At 40.5% G+C, this 17,775-nt stretch overlaps 1 protein-coding gene and 1 pseudogene across 2 annotated transcripts in view; both read left to right on the top strand.

The window, feature by feature from the left end:
- The window catches only part of FNIP1 (folliculin interacting protein 1), a 159,969-nt gene that overhangs the window by 125,588 nt on the left and 16,606 nt on the right, over positions 1-17,775 (top strand). For both annotated transcript variants that reach the window (XM_003259927.2, XM_003259926.2), the window contains 2 exons: positions 2,435-3,854; positions 4,732-4,900. In XM_003259927.2, coding sequence (XP_003259975.2) covers positions 2,435-3,854; positions 4,732-4,900 — 1,589 coding nt within the window. The remainder of the gene's footprint in view (positions 1-2,434; positions 3,855-4,731; positions 4,901-17,775) is intronic.
- On the top strand, positions 15,612-17,285 carry LOC115836642 (annotated as a pseudogene).

Genomic DNA, 17,775 nt, shown 5'->3' with positions numbered 1-17,775 from the left:
TGCAGACACCAGTGATAATTCAAGGAGGAACTATAAGAGAAATGAAAAGTTTAGTGGGAGTTCAACAGGGGAGCCTACTTTTGTCCAAGTGAGGATGCTTAGGTGGGAAGCTATGGACTGGCAGAGATATTGAGGAAAGGGACAGGACATCACACAAGTAAAGAGTCTAGGTGTTAAAAGTGCAGAGCACATTCAGTGGTCCAGTTTAACTGGGGCTTTGCGTGAATAAAGATGATTTCTTCTTCTGACTGCCAAAAAGGGTAAGTATAAGAAGATAAAGCTGGAAGAGTAAAGTGGGAATCATGAAAGACTCACTTGCCATGCCAAAGCAATTTCAACTTACTTGGTAATTCATGGGGATTGTGGGAGTAGTTTAGAACAGTGGCATGATGATATTTGAGCCAGTGTGTTAGCCAGAAGAGAAAATTTATCATAATAGTATCTATAGCATATATTTATTTGAGACCTATTTATATTTGTTCCTTTAAAAAGTGTGAGGGCTTTGTAAAGTAAAAATAGAGGATTTTAAATGTATATGCTGACAACTTGCAAAAATTGAAATTAAGTTGAAATTAATTTAAGTTGAAATTAATACAAAGCCATTAAGCTGAAATTAATGGCTTTGTGTTCTCCTATTTTTTTTTTTCTTTCTTGAGACAGGGTCGCACGCTATTGCACAGGCTGGAGTGCGGTGGTGCGATCACAGCTCACTGCAGCCTCAACTTCCTGGGCTCAGGTGATTCTTCTGCCTCAGCCTCTCAGGTAGCTGGGATTACAGGTGCGCGCCACCATGCCCAGCTAATTTTCTGTATTTTTTTGTAGAGACAAGGGTTTTACCATGTTGCCCAGGCTGGTCTTGAACTCCTGGGCTCAAGTGATCAGCCTGCTTCCACCTCCCAAAATGCTGGGATTACATGTGTAAGCCACCATGCCCAGCCCTATTCTCCATAGTTTTGGTACTGAAATTACTGGTTTAATCTGAAGTATAGCATAAATATAGAAATGATAATTTCTAGTCCTGCCTCCCTCACCTACCGTGCTTTTAACATAATGGCTAGTCATGTTTAGAATGGATTCAAAAGTGAAAATGAACTGCATGGCTAAACTTGTTGCCCTTTCTTTTCCTTTTAGTAAGGATGAGTCTCTCTCTTCCTGCACTTTCTGGCCTATCCTGAGTACCCAACCCTCTAGGGAATGGAAGGGGAAAATAGGCTTTTACAAACATGGGAGCTGGTGGGGTGGGGTGCTGGCTAGAGGAACAACAGTTAAAGTTCAGAGATATGACTTACTTTTTTATTTTATTTCTTTTTTATTTTTTTATTTTTTTGAGACAGAGTCTCGCTCTTGTCGCCCAGGCTGGAGTGCAGTTGTGTCATCCCGGCTCAGTGCACCCTCTGCCTCCTGGGTTCAAGTAATTCTCCAGCCTCAGCCTCCCGAGTAGCTGGGACTACAGGTGCTCACCACAACACCTGGCTAGTTTTTGTATTTTTAGTAGGTACAGGGTTTTACCATGTTGGCCAGGCTGGTCTTGAACTCCTGATCTCAAGTGATCCACCCATTCTCGGCCTCCCAGAGTGCTGGAATTACAAGCATGAGCCACTGTGCCCGGCCCCAGAGATATGATTTAAATCAGGAAGGGTTAAGTGTGTGGTGTGACTACTCTAGCTTTGCTTCATTTTACTGCTACTCCTTTCCTCTCCTTGCAAGCCAGCAGATATTGTGCTTTGTCTTTTCTTGATTGGACACAGCTACAGAATCCTTGTGTACATAGTACTTCAGGCAGTACTTCTCTAACCAGGTAAAAATGCTCTGCATGGAGCCTGGGTTAGAGAATATTCTTGGGATATGTGAGTTTCAGAACTGACTCTTTGCTTGAGGTTTCTGAACCATAGCATTTGTTTAAAGAGGTAACCAGAAAACCCTGAATTCACCTTTGTCTCTGGTTAAGATTATTCATCTCATCTTCCTCCCTTGAATAGTCACTCATCTGTTAAAGAACTAAGAGTGAGGCCAGGCACGGTGGCTCACACCTGTAATCTCAGCACTTGGGAGGCCAAGGCCAGTGGATTGCTTGAGCCCAGGAGCTCAAGACCAGCCTAGGAAACATGGCCAAACTCTGTCTCTACAAAAAAAAAATACAAAAAATTAGCCAGGCATGGTGGCACGCACCTATAGTGCCAGCTACTCAGGAGGCTGAGGTAGGAGGATCACCTGAGCCTAGGAGGCTGTGGCTGCAGTGAACCATGATTGTACCACTGCACTCCAGCCAGGATTACAGTGTGACACCCTGCCTCAAAAAAAAAAAAAAAAAAAGAACAAGAGTAAAACCTAAACTATTACTCATACAGTAAGAGTAGGTTTCTGATCATTAAAAATAGCTTACTTAGCTGTGTCAGTAAAGGACATGTCCAATAACTGATTTTTTCCATTACAGGAGACTTATATGGCGCTATTGGCTCTCCTGTACGGTTAGCAAGGACTGTGGTAGTTGGCAAACGACAAGACATGGTCCAGAGGCTACTTTATTTTCTTACTTATTTTATAAGATGCTCTGAACTTCAAGAAACACATCTTTTAGAAAATGGAGAAGATGAAGCCATCGTTATGCCAGGCACAGTAATTACTACCACTTTAGAGAAAGGTGAAATAGAAGAATCAGAGTATGTCCTTGTCACAATGCATAGAAACAAAAGCAGTTTGCTCTTTAAAGAGTCAGAAGAAATAAGAACTCCCAGTTGTAACTGTAAATATTGCAGTCATCCACTCCTTGGGCAAAATGTAGAGAACATTTCACAACAAGAGAGAGAAGATATTCAAAACAACTCTAAGGAGCTGCTAGGAATTTCAGATGAGTGCCGGATGATTTCTGCTTCTGACTGCCAAGAAGAAAATGCTGTTGATGTTAAACAGTACAGAGATAAATTAAGAACTTGCCTTGATGCCAAGTTAGAGACAGTTGTTTGCACAGGATCTGTTCCAGTAGACAAATGTGCATTGTCAGAGTCAGGCTTAGAGCCAACAGAGGAAACATGGCAGAGTGAGAAGTTGCTGGATTCAGACAGTCACACAGGCAAAGCAATGAGATCCACAGGAATGGTTGTGGAAAAAAAACCTCCAGATAAGATTGTGCCTGCTTCATTTTCTTGTGAGGCTGCCCAGACAAAGGTTACTTTCCTGATTGGGGATTCTATGTCACCTGATTCAGATACCGAGCTTCGAAGTCAGGCAGTGGTGGATCAGATTACCAGACATCACACCAAACCATTGAATGAAGAAAGAGAGGCTATTGATCAGCATCAAGAAACTAAACAAACAACTAAGGACCAATCAGGAGAGTCTGATATACAGAACATGGTTTCTGAAGAGCCCTGTGAACTTCCCTGTTGGAATCATTCAGACCCAGAAAGCATGAGCTTATTTGACGAATATTTTAATGATGATTCAATCGAAACCAGGACTATTGATGATGTTCCAGTTAAAACAAGTACAGATAGTAAAGACCATTGCTGTATGTTAGAGTTTTCAAAAATATTGTGTACAAAAAATAACAAACAGAACAATGAATTTTGTAAATGTATAGAAACAGTTCCCCAAGATTCATGTAAAACCTGCTTTCCTCAGCAGGACCAAAGAGATACACTCTCCATTCTTGTCCCCCATGGGGATAAAGAGAGTTCAGATAAAAAAATTGCTGTAGGAACTGAATGGGACATTCCAAGAAATGAAAGTTCAGATAGTGCCCTTGGGGATAGCGAAAGTGAAGATACAGGTCATGATATGACTAGACAAGTTAGCAGTTATTATGGAGGAGAGCAAGAAGATTGGGCAGAAGAGGATGAGATACCTTTTCCTGGGTAAGTAGGAAGTTTTCACCTATAATGGGCCCTATATAAATATGTACCATTCTTTTGTTTAGCTGTTCTCTGAAGGTTAGTATAAAAGAAGAGATCATTGTCCTGGATAGCTCTCTCTTATTTTCATATTCTCTTAACTCATAAGAAGAAGTAAAGGCTAAGCGCCAGAAACACTCTGGAAAGGTTTTATGAAGACCTCAGAGAAAAGTTAAAGGATCTGGTTGATAAGTATAAGATTTCTTACTGCTTAGAAGGTTTCAAGCCATTGAGGAGTGACTTATGCCCCCCAAAAGGACATATGCTGAGCCTGGCAGTTAAGGAGCACTAATCCCTGAGATGTTAGAATGGCTGTTAGAAATAGATTTGGCCAAGACTAAGAGGAAAACAGAGAATGTATACTTTGGGTCAAGTATGCAAGGAGAAGATTCATGCTTGAGAAACGTTACATACCCAGCTTTGGACTTGTGAGGCATTTAATTGTTTTGTTTTAGATTATTATTTTCATAATCTGATTGTATTAAGAATGTGCTACAAACACAAGGTACGGTTCTCTTAAAGTCTATTAGGAAAGATTGATCCTCACTTCATTACTCAGTTGCTCATCAGACCTTCTTCTCTGAATAAGAAGGAGTATTTTATTTTCTGATAGAGCACTTGAGCCAGTTTTTAAATAAGGATGATTTTACTCTTGATTCTACTATTATTACCATTTTACTCTTAATTTTTGCGATTATTACCATTATATAAGGATGACTTTACACTTGATTTTAATACAGACTAGTGTTAAATATGGACAAGTAGAATTCACTTTTTTTTTTTAACTGGTTAAATATATTTATTACTAATTAGATGTCTTTTGGGGGCATTTTTCTTCCAGGTCAAAGTTAATCGAAGTGAGTGCTGTTCAGCCCAACATTGCCAACTTTGGGAGGTCCTTGCTGGGTGGCTACTGCTCATCTTATGTGCCTGACTTTGTTCTTCAAGGAATTGGGAGTGATGAGAGGTTCCGTCAGTGTCTGATGTCAGATTTATCTCATGCTGTGCAGGTGAGTGACCTTCACTGTTTTTGAGTTTATTTAGAAGAAACTGTTAAACAGCAGAACCCAAAATTGCCTTATATTTTTGGTCATACTTTTTACAACACAATCATTGTTCTCTGAATCCATCACTTTATATTCAGTGCCCATATCTTTGTATCTGTCACTGTGAAAGCAAATAAAGTTCCAGAAATCTATCCACATGGATATCTGAAATACAGAAAGTACTTCATGTATTCATGGATGTCCATCAACTAGGTTATTTATAGTATCAAAAATTTGTAAGTGCTGAAGTTTGAATGGAATTATTTTCTTAATTTCCTTTTCAGATTACTCATTGCTTACATATAGAAGTGGGGTTGGCTTTTGTGTATTGATCTTGTATCTTTTGGTCTTTCTGAAACTCTTATTAGTCTATTCATTTTTCTGTCTAGGTTCCCTAAGGTTTTCTACACACAGGCTCATGTTATCAGTGAACAGACAGTTTTAAATCTTTCTTAACAATCTGGCTGCCTTTTGTCCCTGCTACCCCCAACTTTTTTTTTTTTTTTTTTTTTTGACTCATTGTACTGGCTAGAATTTTCAATACAATGTTGCATGGAAGTGGTGACCATGGGCATCATTTCCTTATTGCTGATCTTAGGAGAAAGACATGGCATCTTTCATGATTAAGTATGATGTTAGTTGTAAGGTTTTTGTGATGCCCTTTATTAGATGGAAGAAGTTCCCTTTTTATTTTTATTTTGTTTAACCAAATGCTTCTTTTAGAGACAGGCAGTTCTCTTTTATTCCTAGTTTTTAGACAGTTTGGTTTTTTCTGTCCATCCTTTAATCATGAATGAGTGTGGGATTTTGTCATATGCTTTTTCTCAATGTCTATTGAGATTGTATTGTCATATCGTTTTTCATCTTTAAACTATTAATGTCATGGATTTCATTAATTAATTTTTAGATGTTAAACCAACCATTGTATTCCTAGGAAGCAATCCCCACTGTGTCATGGTATATAATTTTTTTATATGTTGCTGGATTTGATTTACCAATATTTTATTGTGGATATTGGAGTCTATATTCATGAGAAATATTGCTTTTTAGTTTTCTTGTGATGTCTTTGTCTAGCTCTGATATCAGGGTAATACTGGCATGTCCTTCTCTATTTTCTGGAAGAGTTTCTAGAAGATTAGTACTATTTTTTTTCCTCTAAAAGTTTGGTAGAATTCACTAGTGAAACCATCTGCATCCAGGCTTTTAAGAATAAGAATATTTTAAATTGCTAATTTAATTTCTTCACCTTTTATACATTTAGATTTTCTATTTGTTTCTGAGTCAATTTTGGTAATTTTTGTCTTTTAGGAATTTATTAGTTTCATTTAAGTGTCCTAATTTACTAGAATAAAGTTGTTTATAGTATACACTTACAATCCTTTTAGTTTTTATAAGGTTGCTAGTAATGTCCCCTCTTTTGTTCCTGAATTTTGTAATGTGTGTTTTTGTTTGTTTGTTTGTTTGTTTTTCAAATGATGAGGGCTTCTCCAAAGAGAAGTTCATTCGTGGTTTCACTTAAATTGTATATATTTTTTGCCCATATGCATCAAGGATTAGCAAGCTATGGACAATGGGCCAAATGGTCCTGCTTTTTATAGATGAAGTTTTATTAGAACACAACCACAGTCATTCATTTATATGCTCTCTGGCTATGTTCATGCCTAACAGCAGAGTCGAGTTATTGAGACAGAGACTTTTCAGCCCCCAAACCCTAAAATATTTCTGTTGGTTCTTATTTTTTTTTTTTTTTCTTGAGACAGAGTCTCGCTCTATCACCCAGGCAGGAGTACGGTGGCGCCATCTGAGCTCACAGTAACTTCTGCCTCCCAGGTTCAAGCGATTCTCCTGCCTCAGCCTCTCGAGTAGCTGGGATTACAGGCGCCCACCACCACACCTGCCTAATTTTTGTATTTTTAGTAAAGATGGGGTTTCACCATGTTGGCCGGGTTGGTCTGGAACCCCTGACCTCAGGTGATCCACCCACCTTGGCCTCCCAAAGTGCTGGGATTATAGGCGTGAGCCAGTGCACCTGGCCAAATCTGACAAATTTTGATCTGTTGTATTTTCAGTTTCATTCATTTCAAAATGTTTTTACATTTTGCTTGTAATTTCTTTGACTTATGAGTTTAGAAGTATGCTGTTTAATTTACAAATATTTATGGAATTCTCAAAAGTTGTTTTGCTGTTGGTTTCTAATTTAATTCCATTATGGTTGGAGAACCTACTTTGTTCACCCCTTGTAAATTTATTGAGACTGTTTTATGGCACTTGAAAAGAATATATATTCTCCTTTTGTTGAAATGTTCTATAGCTATCAGGTCAAGTTAGATAACCATTAGATAATAGTCTTAATTAAGTCTTTTATGTCCTTGCTGATTTTCGGTTTGGTTCTGCCATCAGTTATTGAGAATGAAGTATTGAAGTCTTCAGCTATTGTTTGGTTGAATTTTCTATTTCTCCCTTCAATTGTACATATCACTTCAATACTTTGCTTTAATAACAAAATCTGGCCACCTCTCCATTTAAAAAGTTAATAAAGAAATAGAGAGGCCCAGAATGGTGGCTCACGCCTATAATCCCAGCACTTTGGGAGGCTGAGGTGGGTGGATTACTTGAGGTCGGGAGTTTGTGACCAGTCTGGCCAACATGGTGAAACCCTGCCTCTACAAAAATACAAAAATTAGCTGGGTGTGGTGGCATGTGCCATTAATCCCAGCTGCTTGGGAGGCTGAGGCAGGAGAATCACTTGAATCCAGGAGGTGGAGGTTGCAGTGAGCCGAGATCATGCCACTGCACTCCAGCCTGGGCAACAGAGCAAGACAACCATCTCAAAACAAACAAACAAACAAACAGAAATGAAGAAAGCCAAGTGGGAAATTATGGATGAGAAAATGTGGCTTAGTGAGCAACAGTCAATTGTTAGCCAATAAGGTTTAAACCTTCTGTGTCTGTAGAAAGTTACCTAAGTTGTAAAGTTTGGTGTTTTACTGGATAGTGGAGAAATTATGGCAAATATAGATAAAAACAATTTGTGAAAAAAACTTATCAGAACTTGTGATCTTCATATTTAAAGGCTAGTTTGCCCAGATTTTGAATACCAATCAAATATTTATTGACCTACTGTGTTCTGAATATAGTGCCAGTACTCCAAGGGATATATGTATGAAAAAGAAAAAGTTTCTGACTTCAAGTTTTTAACTTAGCAACAGAGAAAATAAGGCCAAGTGTATGAATAAATGTAGTATAAAACATAACAAAAGTAGTGCCTGAGGAAGATACTTGAATGCATTATTGCTTCAAAGGACAGAATTTTTATCAGTTGGTGGTATGGATGCCCTTCAGGGTAAAGGAACCGTTTCTAGTTTTTTCAATGCTTCCCTCCAATACCTGATGTAGTGCCTACTGTTTGTTGAATTACTTGATTAAGGAATTATATATGAGTTCTTCTAATGCACTCTGTGTCTTCTGATGCATTCTTGTCTTTCTTTATGTCTGATCCTAGTTGCTTAGTCTCTTTTCTTCTTTCATCTGTACCCATTGCCAAACACAGTGTCTTTTGACTTTCTCTGTGAAAGCCTGGCACTGGAAAACATTGCTGCCTCCTACTGAAGATAAAGACAACATTTTGATTTTAAGGGTTTCTACCTGCTATTATAGGATGAATAATAATAATAATAATAGTATTTAGTTTTTATCGTTGCCTTACTGTGTCCCAGGCACTTAAGTGTACTGTTGCGCTTAATCTTATAATAATCCTTTGAGGTACTTATTATTGTTATCTTTGTGTTTCAGATATGACTCAGAGAAGTTTTTAAGTTACACAGACAGGGAATGGCAAAACTAGAATTCAGTTCCTAACTGCCTGTTCTTAAGCTGCTATGCCATACTGTTACTAAAACAGATAAACAAAGAGTAATACAAATAGCAAAATCACCATTACAAAGTTATAAGACATTTATATTAGTGGTCCTAGGTCTGTTGCTCTTGGATTCCTTCCACTATGGTAAAAAGGAAGGAGCTATTTGTCTTTCCACCTCTGTTTTAGTAATTGGGTTTCTAGTTTTTCCTTCCCATATTTTCATTTAGTCATGTAAGTATACTATCAAAGCACTATTATAGAAAAATTTGACAAAAAGAAAAATAAAATACCTTCAGTCTCAGCACTGACAAGTTGTTGAATTTTCTTATCAATCATTTTTCCAAAGCATGTATAGGATTTCTAAAAAAATTATTTGGCCAGGCGCGGTGGCTCACGGCTGTAATCTCAGCCCTTTGGGAGGTCGAGGCAGGCAGATCACGAGGTCAGGAGATCGAGACCATCCTGGCTAACACGGTGAAACCCCATCTCTACTAAAAATACAAAAATTTAGCCGCGCGTGGTGGCGGGTGCCTGTAGTCCCAGCTACTAGGGAGACTGAGGCAGGAGAATGGCCTGAACCCAGGAGGCGGAGCTTGCAGTGAGCTGAGATCATGCCACTGCGCTCCAGCCTGGGTGACAGAGCGAGACTCCGTCTCAAAAAAAAAAAATTATTTTAGGCCGAGCGCAGTGGCTCACGCCTGTAATCCCAGCGCTTTGGGAGGCCAAGGTGGGCGGATCACGAGGTCAAGAGTTCGAGACCAATCTGGCCAACATACTGAAACCCCGTCTCTACTAAAAATACAAAAAATTAGCTGGGTGTGGTGGTCGGCATCTGTAATCCCAGCTACTCGGGAGGCTGAGGCAGGAGAATCACTTGAACCTGGGAGGCAGAGATTGCAGTGAGGCAAGATTTCACCATTGCACTCCAGCCCAGGTGACAGGGTGAGACTCCATCTCAAAAAAAAAAAATATATATATATATATATATTTGTATTTTAATCCTTGCATACTTAAAGTTTATCATATTTAACATGAAAAAATTTTTATGTGACTACATGGAAAAACATGTAGGAACCTTTTAATATATAAATAATGGAAGTGATACTTTAAAAGAAAATAGTCTTATTTTTCTGAATTATAAGAGGAGAGTGTCTTTTCTTTTTCTCCCTGATTTTTAAGAAAGTAGCATTTTTCTTAATATATATTTAATATACAAAATGTTGAAATGTGAAGAAAGCCAAACACAAATTTTCCTAACTCTACCATCAGCTATTCTTAATACAGAAACTTCCTCCAGGCATTAGGCAGCATCGTGGCTTCTCATAAAACCCAGAATTGGCCACTTACTACCAGTGTATCATAAGACAGAATATTTACTCTAGGAAAGCCTCAGTTTCTTTGGCTATAATGAAAGTAATGCTGATGTTTGTATACCAGACATACACTGTGTGGTGATATTAGTCACACTGTGCTTTGCATCTTCTTGTTATGATTATTCTGTATGTATGTGTATTTATATATCATATGTATGTCTGAAGCCTTATATATAAAAAGATATGCTTGTGTATATCTGTGTAAATACACAATATTTACACAGATAAATACACAATATTTACACAGATAAATACACAAGCATATCTGTTTATATATAAATACACAGTTATACACAAGGATATCTTTTTATATATAAATACACAGTTATACACAAGGATATCTTTTTATATATAAGTATATATTTTTATATAGTTGAGTCCTTATATATAAAATATATGCATGTATATGTATTTATATATACCCATGTTTTTGTACTCTTTATGATTTTATCTGTTTTAAATTCTGCTTTTGTTACATAATAGTTAATGTAAGAATATTTCCCCCTGCTAACATAGTGTGTAAACATTGTTTTTAATGTATATGGATTATTGCACGGTTTTGTCATAGTTTATGTTTCTCACCATTCTCCTGTTGCTCTTTTTTTTTTTTTTTTTTTTTTTGTGAGACAGGGTCTTGCTCTGTCATCCAGGCTAGAGTGCAGTGGCACGAACATGGCTTACCGCAGCCTTGAACTCCTGGGCTCAAGCAATCCTCCCACCTCAGCTTGCCCAGTAGCTGGGACTGTAGGCACATGCCAGCATGCCCAGCTAACGTGTTTATTTTTTGTGAAGATGGAGTCTCTCTGTATTATCCAGGCTGGTCTCGAACTCTGGAGCCTCAAGTGATCCTCCCACCTTGGCCTACCAAAAATCTTGTTCTAAAGAGAAAGCCAAGTTTCACCTTTGCATTAGTGTATTAGTAATGTTAAACCCAATTATTAATAAAACCTTATAAACAAATCGATTGAATCTTAATTAGTTTAACCATAAGGTAAAATTTTAATAAATCTTTTTTAATCTTTTACAATTTTCTGTTAAGCAGTAGATCGATTCACTAAGAAAACCATGTTATTCAGACACATGAGCCCAGATTTTGGCCCTGCATTAGTGTCCTCTTATTTCAGTGTTCAACATACAGAAAAATTAAATAATCCCCTTCAAATCTTAGCAAACTTGCTTATACCTACAGAACTTCCTTCATAAGATCAACCCTTCACAAACCCGCTACACCTTGCTTAAACCTTCCGTTTTGTCCTATTACTCTTTTAGGTTAAGACAATTGTTAAATCCCTCTGAGCTAGACAAAATTTCATTCCCTTTGACAAAAACCATATTCCCATGCCTTCCTATAGCCTCCCACCAAAACCACATTCTTTTTTCCTTCTACACCTTGTATATAAAACTGTTTTTCCAGTAGTCTCAAATGCATGCTGCACTGTTAACTTTTAGCAAATTTTATTTTTGGTGAGAAACCTGGTAAATAAGCAATTTTAACCATGTATAATATTGCAGAACCCATGACTTTTCCCAACCTAGCCAGGGGACCTGCCTAACTCCATATGTCTCCAGGCCTCACCTAGAATCTATTGGCTGTAGAACAGACAAACAATTAGTAAAAGTCACAGAAGCAGTTTATCACCTTAAAGCATCCAGCAAACAGTGTTTGACCTGCCAAATTTAGACTAAATACTTAAACTTTGAAGACATTTTCATTTTACTTTACCAATAATCTCTTTTTTATTTACAAAAAGATTATTAGACTCATGAGACCTACAGGCATTAAAGTTTCCATTTTTCTGACAATGTTTGATTCAAGCGCTTATTTTTCTTTAAGCCAGTTATTGGAGCTCCATATATAAACATCACATACCCACGACACATATAAATACACAGAAACAGAGAATCAAGACAAAATTCCATTAACTGAGAAGTTTTTGAAGGGAAGGCTGGAGCTTTCAAACAATATCTAGACATATAGCCCAAATATCAGCTAATTAAGTCGATTTCTAACTATGGAGCTCTCAAGAGAAAAATTCTTTTAAAATCTTTTATTACCAGATTTCAATGACGACAAACTCTGACTTTTGAATCCTTTTACTAGAGGTAACCTTCTATGTGAAATCAATAAGCCTTAACTAAGGGGATGACTTAAACAAGGATGCAGGAGGGTCTCCAAAGAGATGGTAAACGATTTATAAGATCTAGAATATCCCCAGGCCAGCCGTGGTGGCTCACACCTGTAATCCCAGCACTTTGGGAGGCCGAGGCAGGTGGATCACCTGAGGTCAGGAGTTCAAGACCAGCCTTACCAACATGGCAAAACCCCGTCTCCACTAAAAATACAAAAATTAGCCATCAGGCACAGTGGTGCACACCTGTAATCCCAGCTACGCAGGATGCTGAGGCAGGAGAACACTTGAACCTGGGAGGCCGAGGTTGCGGTGAGCCAAGATTGTGCCACTGCACTCCAGCCCGGGTGACAGAGCGAGACGCCATCTCAAAAAAAAAAAAAAATCTAGAATATCTCCAAAGGTAGTTCAGAGAAAACAAAATTCAAGATAAGAAATAAGAAGCTGTGCATGGAAGGAAAAAGAATAAATAAATGGCAAAAGTTCCACAAGTATTACACCAAAAAGGACTTACTCCCAAAGCCTGAACTGAACCCAAGCCACCCACCACTGTGGGAGGGCAAAGCCTTTGCAACTGTGCTACAGTACAAGGTGACTGCTGTTGTCTTTCCCAGAAGGAATCTAGAGCATTTTCAAGCTTGCAAAAGATTTTAACTGCTCAAGAGAATTTTCTAAGACTAACCATGTCATTATTATGCATTTTTCTTTTAATTTAACCTTTTTCTTTCAATGAGGTAGTCAGTTCCAATAGTGACTCAATCTAAGAAACCTATTAAAGTTTAGATGGTAATTTTCCAGTTTTTTTTTTCTTTTCTTTTTACATTAGAAGCAAAAGGTATCTAGGGTAGAAGAGGCATCTCCATGATCCCCAAGAATTCACTCTCAGAAATGGGCTTAAGATAGCAAAAGATGACAAATGCCCTATAGAGATGGGACCTTTTCAGACAAAACTCACCCAAGGGCTTGACACATTTGGGGTGAAGAATGTGCTGACTCATCTCAGACTCCCAGCCCTTTCAGATTGTGTGCCTGACATGAACTTGAAAATTCCTGTTCTCTGGATGGTGGAGACCAAGAGAGAGTATCCCCACAGGGTCACAAAGTTATGCTGTCAAGGATGTAAAACAAGATTAGAGGGAAGCCTCATTTAGTTTTTGTTTCAGGGACACACAGCAAAGTTTATAACTGACCCGTCGAGAAGTACACCGGAATCACTACAGCTTCAGATTAGCCGCTCACAGATCCTTTTTCTTATTAATAAACAGTGATTTTTACCATTCACTTACCTGATTTGCCCAGAGAGAGAGAGGCCAGAAGCCTCGCTGGTAAGAAATTCTTACCTTTTGGCCGGGTGCGGTGGCTCACGCTTGTAATCCCAGCACTTTGGGAGGCCGAGGCAGGCGGATCATGAGGTCAGGAGATCGAGACCATGGTGAAACCCCGTCTCTACTAAAAATACAAAAAAATTAGCCAGGCGTGGTGGCGGGCGCCTGTAGTCCCAGCTACTCGGAGAGGCTGAGGCAGGAGAATGGTGTGAACCTGGGAGGCAGAGCTTGCAATGAGCCGAGATTGCGCCACTGCACTCCAGCCTGGGTGACAGAGCGAGACTCCGTCTCAAAAAAAAAAAGAAAAAAAAATTCTTACCTTTTTCCGGCATGGCAGGTTTCTGATTTCCCTTTCCCTGAGCGACCCTGGGAATGTTGCTCACCACACCATAGTCAAAAAGGAAAATTACTTTTGTGTGTTTCATTGAACCATAGGCAGAAACCTCTCGACTTTGTAAGATGTCACCCAATAGGCTGTGCGGGGGAGCGAGGGAGAGGGGCGAGAGACTACCAAATTAACATTCTTTATCTCAGCCTAGTGAAGCACACATAACAAAACAGACACTAGTCACTTTGTTCAACACCTAATGCTGACTTATCAAGGCTCAATCTTTTTCTAGTGTGCCCCTGTCATCTTTGATCCCCTCAAGGTAGGGAGGGATGACCTCTGACTGGGAATTCATTGGGTGATGTCTGGACAACATGAAGAGCAGAAAGTCACCCCAGGTCAAACCTGTTGAACTTCCTTCACTGCTCAGCAAATGTGACCAAATAAAGTTCTCCGAGTTAGGTCTGCTGGACTTCCATCACCAATTCCTTTAGAGATCCCCTCTAGATGTACAAACACACACACACACACACACACACACACACACACACACACACACACACCAAAGACAACACAGACAGAAGGTCTCTCAAACCAAGATCCCTGAGCAAGAATTCCAAGAGTATGCTTCTATTCTCTGAGAAATCTCCCTGAAATCTTCCTGATTGAGGAGAAGTCTCCCCAACGAAGACTCTTCCTACTGATTAGGGAGAGCCAATCGAGACCCCCAAAGGGGCCAAACTTAGATCCCTTAAGAAGCCAAACCAATCAGAAGAAGGAAGGAGGCATTGGCACCACCTAGAATACCCACCAGACCAGTTCAGAGATGTCTTTACAGGAACGATTTGTCTACTGCAATTAAATCCATGCACCATGGGTCAGCAGTGTGTTGCTGGTAGAGATAGTGCCAGCGTCAGCCCCCAGTCCAAGAGAACTATGCAGCCACGTGGGCTGGCCTCTGGATCTGTTGCCGGTGGGGGACTACCAAACTGTGGGCAGGTAGCCACAAGAGTGATCCCAGACGAGCCCCCAAATTTGTAACTGCCCAGGTGTTCTTCCTGCCCACTGCATAAAGACAGACTATGGTATTTTAGTAGAGAAAAAGTTCAGTAGACACAAGGCCAGCCACCCCACGTGGTAGATGGAGTTCATACTCAAATAATCTCCTTCAAAGCTTGTAGGTTAGGGATTTTTAAAAGGCAGTTTGGGGGAAGGAGTGGGGTGGCCAGGTAACAGGTGCTTGCGGCTGATTGGCTGGGGCAGAAATAAAATCATAGGGGGTTGAAGCTGTCCTACTGGGGCCAAATCGCTTCTGGATGGGGCTACAGGAGCAGATTGTCAGTCCAGCTGGAGCCAAGGGTGTCAGACATGCAAAAAACCGGGAAAGATATCTCAAAATGCCAGCGCACAATAGCGGTGTTATTTGTAATTGAGAAAGTTTCTTATAACCTCCAGAATAATGTCTGCACCTTAGCAGGACTCAAACTCCTCTTCTCCTTTCAGCCTGATGGCTTCCTCTTAGCTTTACAAAAGCAGTTGAGTTTTGGGCAAAGCCTATTATCATTTAAACTGTAGCCTGGACCACCAAGACTGTGTCCACCCTGCAAGCACAGAGCCTCACCCTCGCCACTCTGCTGCCCATCCACACCCGCCGCCAGTTCACCATGGATGATGATATTGCTGCGCTTGTCGACAATGGCTCTGGCATGTGGAAGGTCTCCTTCACAGGCAGTGATGCCCCTGGGCCGTCTTCCCCTCCATCATGGGGCACCCGAGGTACCAGGGCATGGTGATGGGCATGGGTCAGAAGGACTCCTATGTGGGTGACAAGGCCCAGAGCAAGAGAGGCGTCGTGACCCTGAAGTACCCTATGGATCATGGCATCATCACCAACTGGGATGACATGGAGAAGATCTGGCACCACACCTTCTACAACGAGCGGCATGTAGCTCCCGAGGAGCACCGTATGCTGCTGACTGAGGCCCCCCTGAATCCAAGGCCAACCACAAGAAGATGACTCAGATCATATTTGAGACCTTCAACACCCCAGCCATATATATGGCCATCCGGGCCATGCTGTCCCTGTATATCTCTGGCCGTACCACTGGCATCATGATGGACTCCAGTGATGGGGTCACCCACACTGTGCCCATCTACAAGGGGTACGCCCTCCCCCATGCCATCCTGTGTCTGGACGTGGCTGGCCAGGACCTTACTAACTACCTCATGAAGATCCTCACCGAGCACAGCTACAGCTTTACCACCATGGCCAAGCGGGAAATCATATGTGACATCAAGGAGAAGCTATACTACGTCGCCCTGGACTTTGAGCAGGAGATGGCCATGGTGGCCTCCAGCTCCTCCCTGGAGAACAGCTATGAGCTGTCCAATGGCCAGGTCATCACCACTGGCAATGAGCTGTCCTGCTGCCCTGAGACGCTCTTCCAGCCTTCCTTCCTGAGCATGGAATTCCTGTGACATCCACAAAACTACTTTCAACTCCATCATGAAATGTGACGTGGACATCCGCAAAGACCTATATGCCAACAGTGTTGTTTAGCGGCAACATGTACCCTGGCATTGCCAACAGGATGCAGAAGGAGATCATCACTCTGGTGCCCAGCATGATGAAGATCAAGATCACTGCTCCTCTGGAGAGCACAAATACTTCGTGTGGATGGGCGGCTCCATCCTGGCCTTGCTGTCCACCTTCCAGCAGATGTGGATCAGCAAGTAGGAGTACGATGAGTCTGGCCTCTCCATCGTCCATTGCAAATGCTTCCAGGCAGACTGTTACTTAGTTGCGTTACACCCTTTCTTGACGAAACCTAACTTGTGCAGAAAACAAGATGAGATTGGCATGGCTTTGTTTTTTTGTTTTTGGTGGTGATTTTTTTTTTTTTTTTTGGCTAGACTCAGGATTTAAAAACTGGGACAGTGAAGGTGACAGCAGTCGGCTGGAGCAAGCATCCCCCAAAGTTCTACAATGTGGCTGAGGACTTTGATTGTACATTGTTCTTTTTTCTAATAGTCATTCCAAATATCATGAAATGCATTGCTATAGGAAGTCCCTTGCCCCCCTAAAAGCCACCCCATTTCTCCCTAAGGAGAATGGCCCAGTCCTCTCCTGAGTCCACACAGGGGAGGTGATAGCATTGCTTTCATGTAAATTATATAATGCAAAATTTTTAAATCTTTGCCGTAATACTTTTTTATTTTGTTTTACTTTGAATGATCAGCCTTTGTGGCCCCCCTTTTTTGTCCCCCAACTTGAGATGTATGAAGGCTTTTGGTCACCCTTGGAGTGGGTGGAGGCAGCCAGGGCTTACCTGTACACTGACTTGAGACCAGTTGAATAAAACTGCACACGTTAAAAAAAACAAAACAAAACTGGAGCCTAAATGTCTTCCAAAGTTAGCTTGGCCCCATACCCCAGGAATAATTAAGGGAAAGGCCAAGATGGGTTTGGGGTTAGCTTAGTTCACTGTTATAATGTTCTCACTAATATAACTTTTGCAAAGGCGATTTCAGTATCATAGAAGGGCCCATGTGGTAAAAGAAATAAAAATCAGTCTTGAATAATATGAACCCTTCTGCTAGATTGTCTAACGTCAATTTGTTTTTTGGCCTTGCTGCTTCTACGTCTTGTTCCTCATTGTCTGGCACTGGTTTGGAAGCACTCATCTCCATCGAGTTGTCTTCTGTTCATTCCTCTGGTATGGTGTCTGTTAGCTCTTGAATTTCTGCAAGATCTATATCTTTTTTTTTTTTTTTTTTTTTTTGAGATGGAGTCTTGCTCTGTCGCCCAGGCTGGAGTGCAGTGGC

Source organism: Nomascus leucogenys, chromosome 2, assembly GCF_006542625.1.
Source record: "Nomascus leucogenys isolate Asia chromosome 2, Asia_NLE_v1, whole genome shotgun sequence".
NCBI lineage: Eukaryota > Metazoa > Chordata > Mammalia > Primates > Hylobatidae > Nomascus > Nomascus leucogenys.
This window is presented reverse-complemented; position numbering and strand designations above follow the sequence as displayed.